The 18755-nt window shown below is 39.8% G+C and overlaps 1 protein-coding gene across 1 annotated transcript in view; it reads left to right on the top strand.

Moving 5' to 3' along the window:
- The first annotated feature begins 340 nt into the window (after positions 1–340).
- The window catches only part of ADSS1 (adenylosuccinate synthase 1), a 28152-nt gene continuing 9737 nt past the window's right edge, over positions 341–18755 (top strand). Inside the window, exons 1-8 of the mRNA XM_032112197.1 lie at positions 341–621; positions 13476–13578; positions 14945–15007; positions 15757–15807; positions 16148–16214; positions 16605–16712; positions 17077–17158; positions 18046–18172. Coding sequence (XP_031968088.1) covers positions 436–621; positions 13476–13578; positions 14945–15007; positions 15757–15807; positions 16148–16214; positions 16605–16712; positions 17077–17158; positions 18046–18172 — 787 coding nt within the window. The 5' untranslated portion in view covers positions 341–435. The remainder of the gene's footprint in view (positions 622–13475; positions 13579–14944; positions 15008–15756; positions 15808–16147; positions 16215–16604; positions 16713–17076; positions 17159–18045; positions 18173–18755) is intronic.

Here is an 18755-nt window from a genome sequence, read left to right as displayed (position 1 = left end):
TCTGTCAGCGTGCGCCTGTGTGTGAGGGGACCGGGTGTGTGAGGGGACCGCGTGTGTGAGGGAACCGGGTGTGTGAGGGGTGCTCTGTGTGCATGTGTGTGAGGGGACTGTGTCTGTGAGGCAGTACAGTGTGGTGTGTGTGTGTGTGTGTGAGGGGACTGTGAGTGGGAGAGGTTCTGTGAGAGAGAGCGTGTGTGTGTCCGTGTGCGTGTGGACCGTGCGTGTGAGCGGGCGGGCGGGCGGCCGAGGCCGAGCCCGGGGGGCAGCGGCCCCGCACGTCAGCGCAGCGCGGGGCGGGCGGCGGCGGCGGCGCCCTTAAATGCGGGCGGCGGCGGCGCGGCGCGGGCAGCGCGCAGGGTTCGGCGGCGGCGGCGGCGGGGAGCGAGGCAGCGTGAGGCGGCGGCTGCTGCGGCCACAGCCACCCTCCCACCCAGCATGTCGGGCACCCGGGCGTCCAACGACCGCAGCGGCCACCCCGCCGCCGGCGGGCTGAAGCGGGCGCGCAGCGAGCCGGGCGGTAACAAAGTGACGGTGGTGCTGGGGGCGCAGTGGGGGGACGAAGGCAAGGGCAAGGTGGTCGACCTGCTGGCCACCGAGTCGGACATTGTGTGCCGGTGCCAGGTGGGTGCCGGGCCGGCTCTATCAGCCACTCCCTCGGCGCTTCCCCGCCCTGCGTTCCCTTCGGCTCCCGCTTTCCCCCAGCTCCCCTCGGCCCGGCGCCCTTCTCCCCGTGCGGGGCCCCTCCGTCCCCGCTGCTCCGCCTTTCCTCCCTCCAGCGCTGTTTCCCTCCAGCTACCGCTCCTCGCTGCTGTTGGTCTTCTCCCTCCCCGCTCCCTATTCCCAGTCCCCGTCCCTCTCCTGCAGCCAGCGGTGGGACGCGAACGGGTCCGGGCGGGCAGCCGTGTGCCCCACACACACCCCCCCGACCTACCCCGGCTGCGCCTCCAAATACCACTCGGACAGAAAAAAAGCCCTGAGCTATAAATATAAATAGCTGACCCTTCCCGATAAGCGACACTGGATCCCGAGGTGCCGGCGGGCGGGGGCCCGGGGCTGCCTGTCCGGGGAGGAGCCGCTCCGGGCGCTTCCCGGCGCTGGGCTGCCCTGGGAAGCCGAGCCTCGGGGCCCGGGGCCCGGTCCGTGCTTGCGGGGGTGTTCCCGTGCCTGTGAGGAGGTGGCTGGGTGTCTCCGGGCGTGCTGCTCCTCCGGGGAGAAGCGCTGTGAGCCGGCCTGAAGGCCGGCCGCAATAAACCTCACGAGTCTGCCAAAGTTTTACTGTAGGGGCTGTTTTGGATGGGCAGACTTGTGTTCCCTGCAAAGCCCCTGGAAGTTCATTCTTTTAAAAAAATATATTTTAAAACTGAGCCTGAGTAAGATAGGGGGCAAAAACCCAAGTTACGTAAAAATAAGGATTTCGAGTTACATGAAAACAGGAAACATCTTGCATGGCTTTGCTTATAGGTATTTTTGAGTTGAACAGATTGTAAGGATTCTCAAAACAATGTATTTGCATAATATAAACCAAGTTAGACACGGAGGTGATTCCAAATAGAATCATAGAGTGTGTTGGAAGGGACTTTAAAGATCATCCAGTTCCAATCCCTCTGCCATGGGCTGGGACATCCTCCACAAGACCAAGCTGTTTAAAAGCCCTGTCTAGCCTGGCCTTGAACACCTCCAGGGATGGGGTATCAATAATGGTAATAACTTCTGAAGAACTGTTTTCAAATATTAGTTATGAACATATTAAACCAATACAGCTAATAATCTGTCTGTTGTCCCTTTAAACTATGTGAGCACATTAAAAAGTAGTCAGCTTAGCCCAGCTCAGCTGGTATGTACCATGAAATTTATTCTGCTTTAAAATGTATGATAGCTACTGAAAAGCTACAGACATCCTTGAATCTAAGATAAAAAATCCAAGGACATTTCTCTAATTAAGTATATTATGTAAATAAATGTTGTTGTGCAGGTTAAATATTTAGAAAGTGGAGGAAGTATTTTCACTTGGGACGTTAAACTCCTTGGGGAGAAGTTTTCGTGCCAATAGGTAGCTAATGAATATGTATTATCAGGACCATAACTATTTTTCCGTATTTATTTCCCCCTTGCCTCCCCCAGTAATGTGTTACTAGGAATTTAAACTCAGGCCTTGGGGTTGCTTTGCTGAGAAAGGAAAACTTAAAGTTTTAGCTGAGGAGGAGCATTTCATAAAGGCCCTTGTGAAACAGTGCGTTCTCATGGGGTTACTGCTACTACTGCAAGGAGTCATATTGATTCTTTTTAGACTCCGTTTTGAGGGATGCCCTGAAGCTGCTTTCAGGGCAGATTTGCTGTCCATCCAGAGAGCTACTTTGCAGGCGTAGTCCCCAGGTGCAGCCTCAGAATGCCTTCTGAAGGATACAAGAGTGTGTGTGTGAGCGTGCCAGAGGGGTTAGTGTGTTAGCAACAGGCTGGTGGCTTAGATGGTTTAATGTGCTGCGGGGCACATTAGATTGTCTTTCTGCAGCCTGATGAGATCAGGATGGATGGATGGAAGGCAGGTGGATCTAGAAAAGCTCTGTGCTCTTTTCAAAATAGTGTTCCCCAATATACCACGTGTGATACTAGAATAGGATTACTGATACACTGGCTAGAAGGAGATGTCTTCAGGATTAGAGTTCAGGTCTGACTATAAAACATTTGAAAAAGAAAATCTGAGTCATGATTTACTTATGAGTGGCAAATATTATGCAACTTAAGCAAGAAGTGGATTTTTTTAATACTTCAATGGGTGTTTTGTGCATTTGCAGTTTTGAGCATCCTTTAAAATATGTGCCATTTTAATAATTTAATATTTCATATTTTCAAAGCCAATCATGCAAGTAGATAATGGTGTATGATTTTTGCCTCTATTAGAAGTCTGTTAAGGTTTAGTAAAGATATGCACATATTTGAGGATGTGAACAGTACTGAGGATTTCTCTGTGATAATGGCAGGTCATTAACTTACAGGTGTAATCAGTTTGAGGGGAACTTCATTATTGCTTTGTAGTGCCATGAAAAATCTCAGTGTTTGGACCAGAACCTTGCTGCTTCACATTGCTCCTGGAAACTAAGAAAAACTTCCAGTGCCATAGCACTTGTGTATTAGAAACAATTTCTTAAAAAGAAACACGGAATGACTTATTACAGACTTTAGAGAAAACGTCAGAAAAAATTGCAAGGGATTTTTTTGTTGTTGTTAGAATATGGTGATTGACAACATTATTTCCTGATGTCTTGTCCACTCCATTTTCTGAGACATTGATGGAAATGATGTTGAACAGCTTGTTTTAGTCCTCAGAGAAATGGAAGTAGAGAAATCTTGAAAACGAATATCTGAAAAAAGGATTTTCAGGTCTTCTGAAATAATGTCCCAGCTAGAGTAATTCTTCATCCCAGTAGGATACTCTTTGAGCTAACATTTTAAAAAATGTGGGGCTGCCCTCCTCTCTGTATAGGGATTTAAATTCAGGACCAGATTAGAGTTTGAAGGGGTTTTAAAAAAACAGTAGGTCCCTAATGTTTCCATAAAAGGAAATAATTTTCATTAAATGTTTCTCAAGTGTTTCAGTGTGTTGCTTTCGTGAGAATAATCTGTGACATGGGTGGCTGCAGAGGAAATGAAATTATGTTTTCTGAGATACTAGAAAGAAAGGCAAGCAGGTGAATGGCAATAGGAAGTCCATCACAGGCACAAGGGAAGCTTTAAAGTATGTTAAAAGAAATTTCTACATTAAAACCCCAGCCTCTGTAATTTTCCTGAGCGTTCAGAATTTAATTTCACATGAATTCATGACTTAATTTGTTGACTAGTACTTAGATAATACACAGTCTGAGTTCAAAATGATTGGGTACATGCCATTCAGTGACACTGAAATATGTGATGTAATTTAAATATGAAAAATTAGTTCATTTTACCTTTATACTTGTAGCATTCTTTGTAAAAGAGAGTGTTTCAGAAAGGGTAAAAGATCTCTGAATGTTCTTATGGATGATGCTGTACAAAACTTTTCACAGGCTGCTTTCATTAAAATACCAGATACACAGGCCCACAAACCCATATAAAGAAGCAGAAAAGATATTACTAAATAAACTAGTAACAGCAGGCTGTTAAGGAACTGAGTAGGTTTAAGTTCAGGTTATTAGTGAGGAATATCAAGAACATTTTTCCTCTAAACTGCTCCTTCAGAAACCAAATGCATTCAGAAGAAGAACATTAGAGGCTAATATTTCTTTCTTATTGTGGCCTCCTGGGGCATGGAGCTGTCACGTTATGCTGCGCAATACTTTTAATCCCTGGTATATTTTTAGGAAAGGGTAAAAACCAAAGATTTCAATGGTAAATATTTCATTTTGATGTTCTTTAAAAAACATGGTTTGTGTATTTGTTTAAAGCTTTTGATTATGAGAATATTGGACACAAAAATGGGACTTCACTTTTTATATGGCCTCTCAGCCTCTTGTCTGAATATAAGATGAAGTAATTTGGATACATATAACATACTTAGGAAGAGAGCTTTGGTGTTTTTCAAAACATGATTTCAGATCGTGACTTTTTCAGTGGTAGCTCTCATTCCAGATGTACATTTCTCACATCACCTCATCTCTTGTCTTGTGTCTACCTTCAAAGCTAGAACTGGTGGCTGGTGTTAGCTACCAGGGTTTTAATTAGCTAATTTCTCAGCTCAGTTTTGGAGTATGATCAAACAGTCACCTGTCACAAGGGCCAAGGTGGTGTGCTTCCAGAGGCACTGCTTGGACTAGAGCTGTTCCTAAAAAGTCACACATAGTAAGTTCTCAGTTAACTGAGGCCAGCTGGTTGTCGTGCAGTTCTAGCTGTTTCCTTAAGGTGAGAGTGCATAAGCTACACTGTAATAGTAACTTAGTACTGAAATTGACCCATCACCAATTTGATTAAAAAATTGACCGGAAGGAAAGATTTTCCAAAAGCCTAATATGAAAGATAGGAAAACTTTTGCTACTGGGTGTGTAGAGGCCCTGTGATTATCACCTCTACCTGCCCCAGGCCACATCGTGGTTACTGAATAAATGTGTAAACCAGCTGCAACACAAATGCATGCCTTTGTTCCCTTCACACCAGTGGCAGTGATTCAGCAGCAGGGACTAGGCCAAGGCAGTTTTTAAGAAATTTTTCAAGCTGTCATTTGGCACTGCTGCTGCGGTGTGCCTGTGACAATTCTGCCTTCTGGAAGTCTGGAAACAATCTGCCTGATGTTATCAGCATTCCCTTAAGAACTGAATACAGGAAGCAACACCAAATAGTAAGAATGTCATTGCATTAAGAAGAGCTGTTACTAGATTTCTTAAGCTTCTCATATTAAAGTTTTTGTTTTGCACTAAATATGGAATCACTTTTTAAAATATTTCTTCTATCAAGTCTATGCTTTCAAGTTAAGAATTTCTTTAGTTCCAAAGATCATGTGATCTTTTGAGGCACATGGACAAAAACTACAGTTGATGTTAATAGTGAAAAAAAGCTGAGGAGGCTGAAAAGGGTACCAGAAAAACTGGCTGTTAAGGTCTTTTGTGGTTGAGTACTTCACAGTTACTTGGACTGAGAGATTTAACCAGGTCATAAACCAAGAGTGTGGAGTGGCTTATTTTCTCAATGTAGTGGATGTTAACAAATCAGTTTGAGAAGGTCTTACCAGTAAGAAAAGCCTGGCAACGTTTTGGGTTTGGGGAAGCATTGCAACATTAGTGAACAATTTAAACAAGGGTGAAGGGATGTGCCCAATACTTCCATACAAGTAAGTGTTGCATATTATTGTAAGTTTCCTTGTTTCCTTGTGTTAGTGTTTTGATGAATGCAATGTAAATGTCATATATTTTAGTAACAGTACTTTGAAGAATGCAAAGGAAAATCCTGTGGGCAAGCAACTGAATAATAAAACCCAAGCATGGCAGAAATGCCAGACGAGTAGTTTCTCTGGGTGGTTTAGGTGCGAGATGGGGAGGTTTCCTTTGTTCCTCTGTTGCTGCTGACAGGGCAGGGTGAGCAGCCACACGTTGTTGTGACTGTCCCTATTGATCATGGGCTACTGGAACTGTTTGCAACAGGGATTAAATTAGAGCAGTTTTATGTGATGATTATGTGGAGTTACAGGAGCTTGTTGGCTACTGTTTTTCTCTGTGTGTCATGTGTTGCTCTCCTTTCAATGAGATTTAACTGTGATATTTAGTGTAATTTTTCCCTATAGGATAAAGTAGCAGGAAAAGACTTTAATCTCCTAATGATTTAGTGCTTGATGATCTTCAGTGAAGAGATTGATGACCTTGAAGTCATGAGTGTGCAGTGACTGCAGGACTGTTGTTTTTGATTTCTCAAATGTTTGGGAAGGTTGATAATCCCATTTGCATGTACATTCATACAGGTTTCTAAGTCATTTTTTGCAAGATTCCCTGCAAAAACACAAGTAGATTTTATTTTACTATTCAACACCGGAGAGGATTTAAGTGTGAGTTGTTTCTTTATCTATAATAAAGAAGTCCACCCTTCCAAACTTGAAAATTTTTTCATAGCAATCTGTCACTTCTAAGGTACTTTATCCAATTTTATTTTTCATTCTGCTGATACATACTTACATGCCACACTATATCATTTTAAGCTTTAGAACAACATGGTGACACTGCTATTTTAAACTAGCCTTTCCTCTGGGCATCAGCAAGATCATCTCAGGACCACCAGGATTATAAATACTGTATGAGAAGGTCAGGTTTAAAGTTTCCAAATCTCCATAAGAAAGCAAGCTTAATTTTCAATCCCCTTTATAAAGCCTGATGAATTTATTATCCTCTACAAGCATCAAAAGAAAACAGCTGAAAATTAAACTGAAATGACATCTGTTCTATTTCATTCCTGTTGTTAACTTGTTTACAGATATAAGAAAAGTTATGCTCATATCCTTGGATCATATTACTTCCCACAGGGACATGACTATGCTTCTTCAGAAGAGAGAATTAAAGACAAGCATACTTATCTTGGGTTTTCATGTTTGATTTCCTTTATTTTAGTATTCTGCTAACATTAGTAAGAATATTTTTGCCACTGTAGTATTTTCTATCAATACACCTTGAATTGATATTCTTTGCATCCATTGCTGGAGTAAGTATGTCTTTTGTTGTAGTGGTCTGTTGTGGTATATTATTTTGATGTGGCTTGACAAAAACATGGATTCAGTTTGAGAGAGAATAACTAGTGTTTGAGTGTCTAGTTTGCCTACACTGATTGTTGTTTAAAACCTGAGTTGAATTAGACCTGGCTTTTCCAGTTGCATTTTTCAGATGCTTAGGAAGACCAAGGTATCTGTGTAAGTTAGGGTCATTTTTTGTAGTAAAGAAAAAATACTGCATTATTGGTGCAATATATGATATAAGCTTCAGGTTTTTCATTTGTGCTACAAATAATTTTGTTTCTTTAAAGGGTCAAAAATCTTGCTCTGCTCTTCTCAAGAGTGAATGTGTTTGTAATCATACTAATTATCGCATTAAGCTTTAGAAGGTCTCCTCCCACAGGAATTTGGGAGTTTTTGCAAGGATCACTGTTTTAGTTGTGATTGAGATCCTATGGATTTTGTTCATTCTCTAAGACAGCTGAGGGGCACAGCTGAACAGCGGCAGGAGTCAGGTGTAGCAGTTCTGTGCAGAGTTGTTTGTTCTTGAAATCATTATTGCAACAAAGTCCTGGGAAAGAAGAGCAAAACAAACCAGATTTGGCTGAGGATGGTTGGGGTCTGGAGATAAACTTGCAGCTCACACCAGCTTTTTGTCATCACCTCAGCTTTAGAACTCCATTCCCTCAGTTCTTGTGGGATAGAGGATACTTCTGATTATTGCCAACCCACCTCTTCCCAATGGGTTGAGTTAAAAAATAAAAAAACAAAGTTATGGTCAACCTCTTGAAACCTGAGTTGGAGTGAGTTGTATGTTACTTGGCAATAGTTAAACTGGAAAAAAATTAGCAAAAAAAACTTCCAGCAAGGAAAACTAACAAGCAGCTATGGCAACAACCTTGCAACTGGAATGTGCAGCACTTCCAGTCACTGACAAAAGCTTTCACACACAGGTGATTCAGTGACATCTTGAAGGGTCTACATGTACAAAGCACTTAATGTATTGCACTTGTCTGACTGGATTTTTTTAGGACCAGTGATGTACAAACCTCATTTGCAATGGTGTAAATAACAAGAAATCCCATCAAAGTCAATGGATCTATATTATTATAAAGTTCATGTCAAAGCCAGTTATGCTGGTAGCACTTATTAGCTACATTTATTCAGATTAGTTCCAGGCAGTTGCTGATATAAGTTAGAAATAGCCATTGTTAATTAAATTGTTAAGGGAAGAAACAATTTATGTAATAATGTTCATTTTTGTTATTCACATATAAAATGTTGTAAAATGAAGACAATTACTCAATTCAGGTAACAAAACAGAAGTATATTGTAGCCTGCCTGTTAGTGCCACAAGAGAGGTGTTTGGCCTGCAGATACAGTTGAATTTCAGAAAATGTTTTGCTCCATCGATGGATGGAATTAGCATTACTGGGACACTCAGAATGAAGAGAGATAGACAGGAGTCATAGCATTAGTTTTCAGATGCAGACTTCCAAACTGCTGTTTTGTGGCTGGTATTTCAATTCATAGATTATAAATTCATATAATAATGCCAGAGGGGATCATTTGTAATCTTGTCCCCGTACCAAGGACACAGTATTCTAGTAGCAGTTGCACGACTGCCAAAAGGAGAGGTAATACAATCTTTCTACTCCTACTTGATATTCCCATTTATACACACGAGGTTTGCCTTAGGCATATCAGCCAGTACTGAAACCGTGTTCAGATAGTTCAAGGAGATATCTGTGCTAGAAAGCACGGGGAGCTATGTTTTTGTTTCTAACTCATTTATTCAAAACCTGGTCATTACATTTCATACATTGACTGCATGTAGCAATGCTGAGGAGCTCTGTGTACTTCTGGTGTGTCACACACACCGTGGTGGTGTTGGCTGCAGATCTTCAAAAACCAGTTTCTGTTATTTCCCCACTGTTAACTGGAAGAGGGTGAAAACTGATCACTGTGGTACTCATCAAAAATAAATCTGTTTCTGGTTCACACTCTAGTTATATTTTGAAACTACCATCAGCTTTTAAGGTTTTTATATGTGATCTGATTATTTTTCATATCAATATACTTAATAAAATTGTGTTCAGGCATTTTGGGGAGCACTGAGCAAATGAAGGATGTGCCAACCAGGAGAGCATCTGGAAACACTCCTGTATACCACGTGCCTGGCCAGAGCAGGCAGAAACACCTGTGAACATCAGGACACATTTCCTTCCTGTTCAAACATGTATCATAAGGCTAATTGGGAGAATCGAGTTCCTGCTGCAGGTACTGAACAGCCTCACTGCTGCTCTCAAAATAAATTCTCTGTCTTGGGATGGTTTGGCTGCAGAGAATAAAGACATGATAATTTTAAAAACAATACAGGCCAAAATAGCAGGCTTTGAGCAGTTTGGGAAGTGGGTTTGTTTCTTCATGGTTTTTTAAGTTCTACTATAAAGACAATGACTGTCCTGTGGCAACCTATTCATAATAATTATTAATTCCCTGGTACTGTTTATGCCAGCTACAGTTGTTAACACTGGTAAGATATAGCTTCTCAGTTTAGTGTATTGATAAAGTTCTGGTGTTCAAGCACTGTGGAATAGTAATCAATGTACATCAGTGCAACAATCCGATACCACAAGTAGATCAGCACATAAAAAGCTTGGGAATGGATTTTTTTTTTAAACAAAGTGCTGTGCTGGAAAAAGACCATACAATGTTTCATGGGGTAGTTTAGTTCCTGTAGCTCCTTCTAGTACTGGGACAATATGTAATTTTACACTTGGATTATAAAAATGCAGAAAATATGGGTTAAAATCTTACAGAAAAAACAATTTATCTGAGTACAACTTAATCATTTTTTTAAAGTAACTTTAAAAAACCCTAGATTCCACTGTACCCTGTGGAAGGGGCACACCCTGGAGCAGGGGAGGAGTGTGTATGGATGCTGCTGGAGCAGCTTCCCTAATGATGCCTTCCTGGGAACAGCATTTCCTGCACCAGAGTGGTTTAATGGGGATGCCCAGACTACACAGCAACTGCTAATTGTTATCTCTGGTCATGCCATCATTTCACAATACAGATCATACCAAAATGGCACTGATGATTAGTCTGTCAGAAGTTGTTGCCTTAACATTCCCTTTGTTAGAGACATTTTTGAAGAACTGCAAAAGAAGACAAATACCACCTCTAGTGATTGCAAATGGTAGAAGATAAATACATTTCAGGTGGGCTCAGTGCTGCATGGCAGAGTCTGGATATTAAATGGAAGTTTATGATGTTCGTGTGTTTGAAGCAAGGGCTAAGCAGAGGCTCCAAAAGTTTCTTGGTCCAAGAGGAAGCATCCTGAGGGTCCAGAGAACACTGTCACTCTGTGTGTTAGTGTTCACACCACTTTAATGAAATACCACTTCAGGGAAAGAGGGGAGCTCACACAGTTGCAGTGTACCAGGTAGTCCTCTGCACCTTCAAATGTGTAGTCTTCAAATTAAGCCTATATAAGATTTTAGGTACACTTATATTTTGTTAGGAAAAGAAATTGCTAATAGAGGTCCTACAGCGACTCTCAGAACTGAAGTAAAATTAGAAAAGGAGTAGATGTCTTTAATATCTCAGCTGTTGGGCTGCCCATATGCTGTTAGAATAGCTGTGTAACTGAACATGAGAAATTACTGAGATGACCAGATAATAAACAGAAAATATCTCATCAGACCACTGTAATGTTTTGCAAGTGTGGTCATGTCTGTGGGGTAATTCAATGCTCTGCTATCACTTCAATTATATTTATAAAAGTATAATTAGTTGAGCTATAAAAATATACTTGGAAAACACTTGTTTAGGACACACAGACCAACATGAGCAATGCAAAATGCAGTTCCAGAGATGGCAATACTAGTTTTTAATTACAGAAATGCTGGTTTAGGTGGCCTGTCACTGAATTTTTGATTTGTGTTATCTATTCAGAGGGACTGAAAGTGTATCAGAGATTTTGGCCATTAAAGGACGTAACTTATCTGATGGTGTTTCTGTGCTTCAGCCTTTTTTATGTATGCCAGCTTTCACAAGCTGCTTGATTAACATCCATTTTTAATAATTTGCTAAAGAAAGAGCATTTGTCTGGGTGTCAGTTGTTCAGGAAATTTTCCAAAAGTTTAAACTGTCTTTCATAAACATTCCCATACTGGTGTATCCCACCTTCTGAAAATTTAGGATACAAGAAAATACCATTGACTTTAGTTTAGGAATGCTGTTATCTCAGATTGTGAGTCCTCAAGCCTGATTTCATTTGTTCATATTCATGTTGATTAAGAAAAGCAGAGTGTAACTATAGCATTGTGATAACAAATACTTTCGAAGTAGCCTGGTTCCCAATTTTCTGAGGAAAAGAGGAAATTGTCATTCGTAGTGGAGGTTAAATTGGTGTTAAATGATGGAGTTAATTCTTTCAAAGTTTCTATCTTGCCATCTTCTATAGGTGAGCAGAAAAGGAAAGCTCGGGGTCCCAGAGAAGTTATTAGCTTCTTTCTCAGCCTGATAATAAAATCAACCAGTGCAATCCACCAGAGTCAGGCCTCTTAAATACCATGTAAAGTACTCTCCTGACTGATTTATTAACCTTCTAAAAAACTGAGTACTTTTAACTAGATCCAGGTTCCTACAACTGGTTTATTATATCTGGGAGGCAAGCAAAATAGCCAGGATTCTCTGGACAAGTTATAACTCTGCATTAGCAAAACACTTGGGAGTCCTTCCCATCCTAAGGATGAGCTACCCAGCAGTTTTAAGTCAAATGAAATTTGTGTGTACTGTTTTTTCTGTTATAACTCCTACTCAGCTCTCTCTTAGCAGGGTACCTGTTTAAAATTAATTGTTGAGCTCACATGTTCCATAGCATGAAAATTACTTTCGCCATGTTTGAAGGCGAACATTTCTTAATGTTTTTCTCCATCACACTGCTTAAAAAAAATTCTCTTTTTGTAACCCATAGTTTTTATTTTCTTAATTTTGTGTTTCAGCATTTATCCGCATTTTGAAAGATATGTCAGTTGCCATTTTCCTGAGTTTTACATACAAACGGGCAAATGAGTAAATGAAGAATAAATTGGACTCTGGAATAACGTGTTTTATTATTCATTTTCCTAAATGACTGTCCTTTCTCAGAGTTTTTGTGTAACTTCACTCATTCAGCCAACACTCTTCATTGTCTGCAAATTACCGGTGGCAGTCTCAGTTCCCCTTCCAGTAGATGCTCTCATTCTAGACAGTTGAAATCATTCAGTCCTTGTATCAAACCCACAAAGATTTGTAATCATTTGGGAGAACTGAAGGCCTGTAGCACCACAGCAGACAAGTAGTCAGGTTTCCCAACCTTATCAGTAGGAGACAAACTGGTATCAAGACACAGCAGGAAAATACACTAAGCCTGCTGAGTAAACTGGATCTTTAATTTTTAAAACTCTTAATGTTTCTGGTCAAATCAGCTCATGACCTTGATTTGCTCACCTCTTTCCAAGTTTGTGTGTTGTCACATCATTCTCTTTTAAAGCTGTTTGTGGAAAAGCACTTTAGTAAGGACAATACCAGCTCCTATTCTCAGTTCTGGTAGATAGCTATGTAAGTCATGAATTGTAGCTGACTCCATACAATGGTGGTGGTGGTAGCTGGGAAGATCATCCCTTAACCATTTTCTGGGGTGGTCCTTTGCAGGGCCAGGAGCTGGACTTCGATGATCCTTGTGGGTCCCTTCAAACTCAGGATATTCTGTGACTGACAAGGCCATTTAGTGAAGCTGCAAAGTCTGCACATTCTTCCAACATGACAAAGAACCTCTCTCTTGAACCCCAAGAGAAGCAGTAGCTGTTTGTGGTTGGGCAGATGGGAAGAGCTTCCATTCAAAGGGAAATACTGGACTTAAACTCAAGGAAACATCCATGTACAGAAGATGCCTAAAAAAGGATAAGCTCGTGTAGGCATGTCAGTGACAGGACTCCAAGGGTGGTAGTTAATTCCGCGTTTTTTTCCCAGAAAGTTTCAGTTCTCTTCTAGCTTATGCCACCACTCCTGTATTAATTCCTGCTCTGCCGTAGCCCTGCCTTGACTCCATGGTGTCCTTCTGCTTCATAATTCTACCGAGTCCTGCTGAACTCCTTTAACCCCCTCACTGTCCTGTCTGAGCCATTTTTACGATGCTACACCATGTTAGGAAACTATGAGGTGGAGAAAGCAGTGACCAAAGACATGTATAAGTAAAAAAAGATGGTCTTGCCACGTCATCTGCTGACAGTTTAGACCATTATTCTTCATGTGTTTCTTTCTCTTGCAGGGTGGGAATAATGCAGGACATACTGTGGTTGTCGATGGGAAAGAATATGATTTTCACCTGTTTCCTAGTGGCATCATTAATCAAAAGGCAATTTCTTTTATTGGTAAGACATTTTTGGAACTTATTATAAAAAATGACATTGTGTAGTGGATAGCTGCAACTGTTTTATAGTAACAAGAAAGTAAAAACATGGCTCTCAGTCAGATTTGCTTTGGCTTCGGCTGCTTGACTGCTGCTTTAACATGAAGAGTTACTCTACTTTCAGTGTCAGCTTAGTTTCCACTCTTAGAAAACTGAAAGCAAGAACATCTTATCATGTTGTTCCTTCTTATACTTTATAGTAAAGTTTGGGCCCTACCCTCTACTTGCAGTCTCTTTTTGTAGTTTCAGAAATATCTGTGCTATTCTTTGAGCACACAAATGGTAGGACTTAGCTAATTATGTCTGACATCTCTTTGCTGACTTCCTAGAAATAGGCCCCAAAAAGCAGGGCTCTACTTAGGTCATCATCCAGTCCACTTTTTGTTCACATCACCAGCTGCTTAGGGTGATGATGTATTCTGCTATAAAGATGTTTGGTGCAGATGGCATCATAAAAAGATTTGCATCATTCACTGGACATTAAACTTGTTTTTACATAGCAGGAAAATTTAAGCCTCTTGTCCAAAGTTTTGATTCTTTCAGAGAGAAATGAGTGTAAGTTCTAGTGAGTCATGGAGTTTCATTTTGTTCCATTTAATAATTTCCAAGTGGATGACTGAAATCTATTAAACGTATTTTTTCTCTCAGCTAAATATGGTGTGTTGTCTTGCTTTCCTATTTACTCCCTTGTCAATTAGTAACGACTTTAACTTGATTTATGCTAAATTTAGGCTGAGACAGGCTCTTGCATATATTTCTGACATTCCCAAGAAGGAGGCAGCAGCTGTTTCCAGCCCACTGCATCACTAATCCTCCCTGTCTCACCAGTACTGCTCTTTATCTCTTGTGGGTTCTGTTTTGTAGCTCACAAGCCAGGGAAAGGCATTGCTAATGTATTACAGCACTAATTTGACCTGAATTTAAAACAAATACCTGAATACTGAAGAAGATTTAAATATTTTCACACAGGCTTGTCAGTGTGGTAAGGCCAGAGACTTCTTTGAGCTTTTCCCTGTGAACAATTGAGGCTGAAGTTGTAGGGCAAAGTCCACCATAAACAAAGACAAGAATCCGCTTACCTCAGCTGGCTGTGCAGCAGCCTGGCGTTCATGCCTGAAACAAGCCAGCTCTGGTTTTCCTCAGTTTAGCAGCCTAGTAGCTGCTTACCCCAAATCAGGATTTATCCAAGAAGTTCTCAAGATCGCTTTGTGTGAAATTTAGTTTTACTTTTTCAATAAAATTTTAGACAGCAAGTGTTTAGAGACCTTACATCCTAAAAATGAGTATTTTATTCCTTGCTTTAAAATAAATCATTTATGTTCCCAAAGGTAATGGAGTGGTTATACATTTACCAGGCCTATTTGAAGAAGCTGAAAAGAATGAAAAGAAAGGTTTGTATCAAGTAATTTTTAACCTACCTTTATATCGGCAGCCAGGTTGAGGATTTTTGTAAGCTGTTGTTTCAGACCATAAGTATTCAGTGCAGTAATAACATCCTGGATTTTAAATGAGGGAATAGTATTTAAAATGTTGAAATGTATGGTAGTCTTTGGACGTATTTTCAAAAACAGTCTTTTCATGGGTTTTATGGAGTTTTATGGCATTTGATGCCACCTTAGGTGGAAAGTAAATCCTAAAGTGTGTGCTAAGCTTCCTTTGACCTCAAATAGGGATGATTTAAGCCGGAGTTTCTGCGCCCAAATATAAACTCAGTTGGTTCTGAGCAAGGCTTTAGGCCCTATGACCTTCCAAGGTCCTCTACTTCTTAGATTGTTTTATGTTTCTATATAAAAATTCTCCATTTTCTGAGGCACAAATGAAGTTTAAGTGATGTATTGTGTAGCAAGTTAAACAAGAATATTTCCTTAAAGAATATTGTGTAAGCCACAGCATTCAGGCATTAAAAAGAAGTATCTGTGCCCATATCAAAATGAGAAAGCTGGTAAGTCAAAAATGAGAAAAGTTTCTCAACAGAAACATTGCTGATATTTGATATTGTCTTGTGTTTTATCCATTTTGTCTAGTTATCTTAACAAGAAGCCATATAAACTAGCAGAGAGACATAGAAAAAGTAAAAGCCAATGTTAAAGTTTGACCAATCAGCACAGCTGAAATCCTACCTTTCTTCATCTTTTGACAGGTTTAAAAGACTGGGAGAAAAGACTGATTATATCAGATAGAGCACATATAGGTAAGTGCTGATTGAAGGGGAAAAAGCCCTCACAAATGATTGCTTAGTTCATGATGCTAAATTAAATTATTATTCCTCAGAGCAGTTATGTATTAGATCTAACACAGCTTCTTATGTTGTGCAATCTGAAGCATAGTAATGAAATCTGTGTCCACTGAAGAGTGATGTTTTACATGTTTTCACAGTGTTCAAGGAATACTCGCTCTGTTTTCACTTGAGGAGGCCTGTGCACTGTCAGTGACAGCAAAGGCACTTTGTCTTGAGATTATGGATGTCTGTGATTTCAAGAATATTTTTCTCCTTTGTTCTCTCACTATATCCGTTTGATTTTCCACTGCAGTGTTTGACTTTCACCAGGCAGTAGATGGGCTCCAGGAAGTGCAACGTCAAGCACAAGAAGGCAAAAAGTAAATATTTTCAACACCCTCATTTCATTAATAGCTAATAAATTTGAAAAATCAGTGTAATTTTGGAAAACAGAAATGAAATGTATCTCTAAAGAGCCTTGTTGATGTTACTAATTCTGTGACTCTGTTCTGTTCCTGGTTATGTTAGTGAACAAACTGTCAGCCAGACTCAAGGCCTCATGCTTTACTGAATACCATGAATATTAGGAATACTAGTGCAAAGCCTGAAAGTTGCTATATATTTATTATCATAGAACTTTAATATCTTTTTATGTCTCAGACCTCCTGCCCAATATATCATATAGTGAAGAGCTTTGACAAAATTACTTGGCATAAAGTATATTTTTGCCTGTATTTATACGTAGTGAGGGGGTGTTTCTTTTTATTTAGCATTGGCACAACGAAAAAGGGGATTGGACCAACATATTCTTCCAAAGCTGCACGAACAGGCCTTCGGATTTGTGACCTCCTCTCTGACTTTGATGAATTTTCTTCAAGGTACACCTATTTTCATTTCATTTCTAAATATTATGTTTAAGAGTGATACATTTTGCCTGACAGATTTTCTTTTAAGGGGATGTTTTTAAATATGTGTCTGAATTTTGTATATAAATTGTCTAGAAGGAGAAGAAAATTAGGAAGAATGTGTGTGTGTGTATTTCCTGTACTTCACAGAGTTTCTCATCATTTAAAATATAATTTTGAACATTGGGAAATGCACTGGTTGAGGTGTCAGAGTCCTGGGCATTTTCTCACTATAGCTTTCAGTATATACTGTGCCTAATATAAACTGAATTCTTGCCCAAAGGTTCTGTGATTCTGTGACTCTGTTCCTCACAGTTACAATTTCGATATTTTACAGATTTAAAAACCTGGCACAACAATACAAGTCAATGTTTCCAACATTGGAAATTGATATAGAAGGACAACTGAAAAAGCTAAAGGTAAGGATTTACCACTTGCAATATTTATTTTAATTTTAAAAAGTAAAAATGAAGTGTACCAGACATAGCAGTTACTGAGCTCATTTAGATGAAAAATGCATATGCTCATTATTATAAAAGCTTTTAATAAACAGTAGCCATGCTTTGTAGTAGAATGTTCTCTCTTATTGTAGACATTAATGTAAACTCTGTGGAGGATTTCATTCTTGTATAATATTTTACTTTTTTGAATGTTGTATCAAAGTAGTCAAGACAATGCAGGGTGATGACTTTATATTTAGTGTCTAGTCTGTCAGTGGGACTTCCATGCTTACTGAAGAATTGTTTGTGGAAACATGTTTCAAGATCCTGGTATTACAAGAAAATTGTCTTTTTACAAATAAATCCAACAGAGCCACTGGTAAAACAGCTTTCATGAACGTGTAAGAAAAAGAGGATGTTAAAAAATATCTCTTACCTTTCCCAAGTTTTGTCTCATACTTTTTCAGAGCTGACACCCTGAAGATATTTTATAATATTCAAAAGGAGTGACATGTTTTTCTTTTGTTGCTTGGACTAGCTCTAAGTCCCATTCTGAGTGTGTCTAGACTATAGGCACACTATCTAAGGATTATAGCAAAAAAAATCAGTAGGCATAGCACATCTCTGTGAACAGAAATGGTACAGAAATTACAGCATTCTAATGCCATAATAAGTCATGTTTTCTTATATGAGTGGTTCAATAGATTGAATGGAGTATAAGCTAATGGTTGTATTTTTCAGGAAAGCACAGTTATTGAGCCTGGCTGCTTAGACTTATCTGTATGTTTTGTCTTTCAAAAGTGAACACAATGTTGCCTGCTTCCAGCCATTGTCTGGGGAAGCTGACATTTGTGCTCAATTTGCAGGGATATGCTGAAAAAATAAGACCCATGGTTCGAGATGGTGTGTATTTTATGTATGAAGCTCTTCATGGCTCCCCAAAGAAGATCCTTGTTGAAGGAGCCAATGCAGCATTACTTGATATTGACTTTGGTAAGTTATATTCTAAACTCAGCTTAACTCCTAAGAGATCAGTTTTATTTTGATTAGTTTTATTTTGATTTGTGTTTATACTGACTTTGCAAACAGCAGGAAAATAGAGAAACAAAATAGTCTTTCCTTAATAGGAACATATCTCCCAGAAGTAAAGCTCATTAAGACAGAGATTGTATCATTAACAGGATTAAGTGCTTAGGGTTTAAATATTGATTTTTACTGAAGTTTATTCCAGTGCAGCTGAAATTTCTCTTCAGATATTCTTGTCTTGATTACTCTTAAATATGTGTGCACATTTCCAAACAATCCAGGCACTCATTGCAGTGCTGCTTAGGTAATTCCTCTGCCATGGGGGGAGGATTAAACTGGTGCGGCAACCTCTAAGTCTTGCTGCTACAGCTGGTCTCTGCTCTGCTTTCTTACCAAAAGTCTAATTAAATCAGTGAAGAAAAAGTTAAGGACTGAAGAGATTCTCCAATCCAGAGTCACAGTGTAGAGATCATGAGTAACCTCTTAAGACTTAGACAATTCGTGGCAGATACTCAGAGCCACTTCTGCAGAGCAATGGGACTGTCAGACT

Source organism: Corvus moneduloides, chromosome 6 (genome assembly GCF_009650955.1).
Source record: "Corvus moneduloides isolate bCorMon1 chromosome 6, bCorMon1.pri, whole genome shotgun sequence".
Taxonomy (NCBI): Eukaryota; Metazoa; Chordata; class Aves; order Passeriformes; family Corvidae; genus Corvus; species Corvus moneduloides.
The sequence above is the reverse complement of the archived record's forward strand: the minus strand, read 5'-3'. Positions and strand labels throughout refer to the sequence as shown.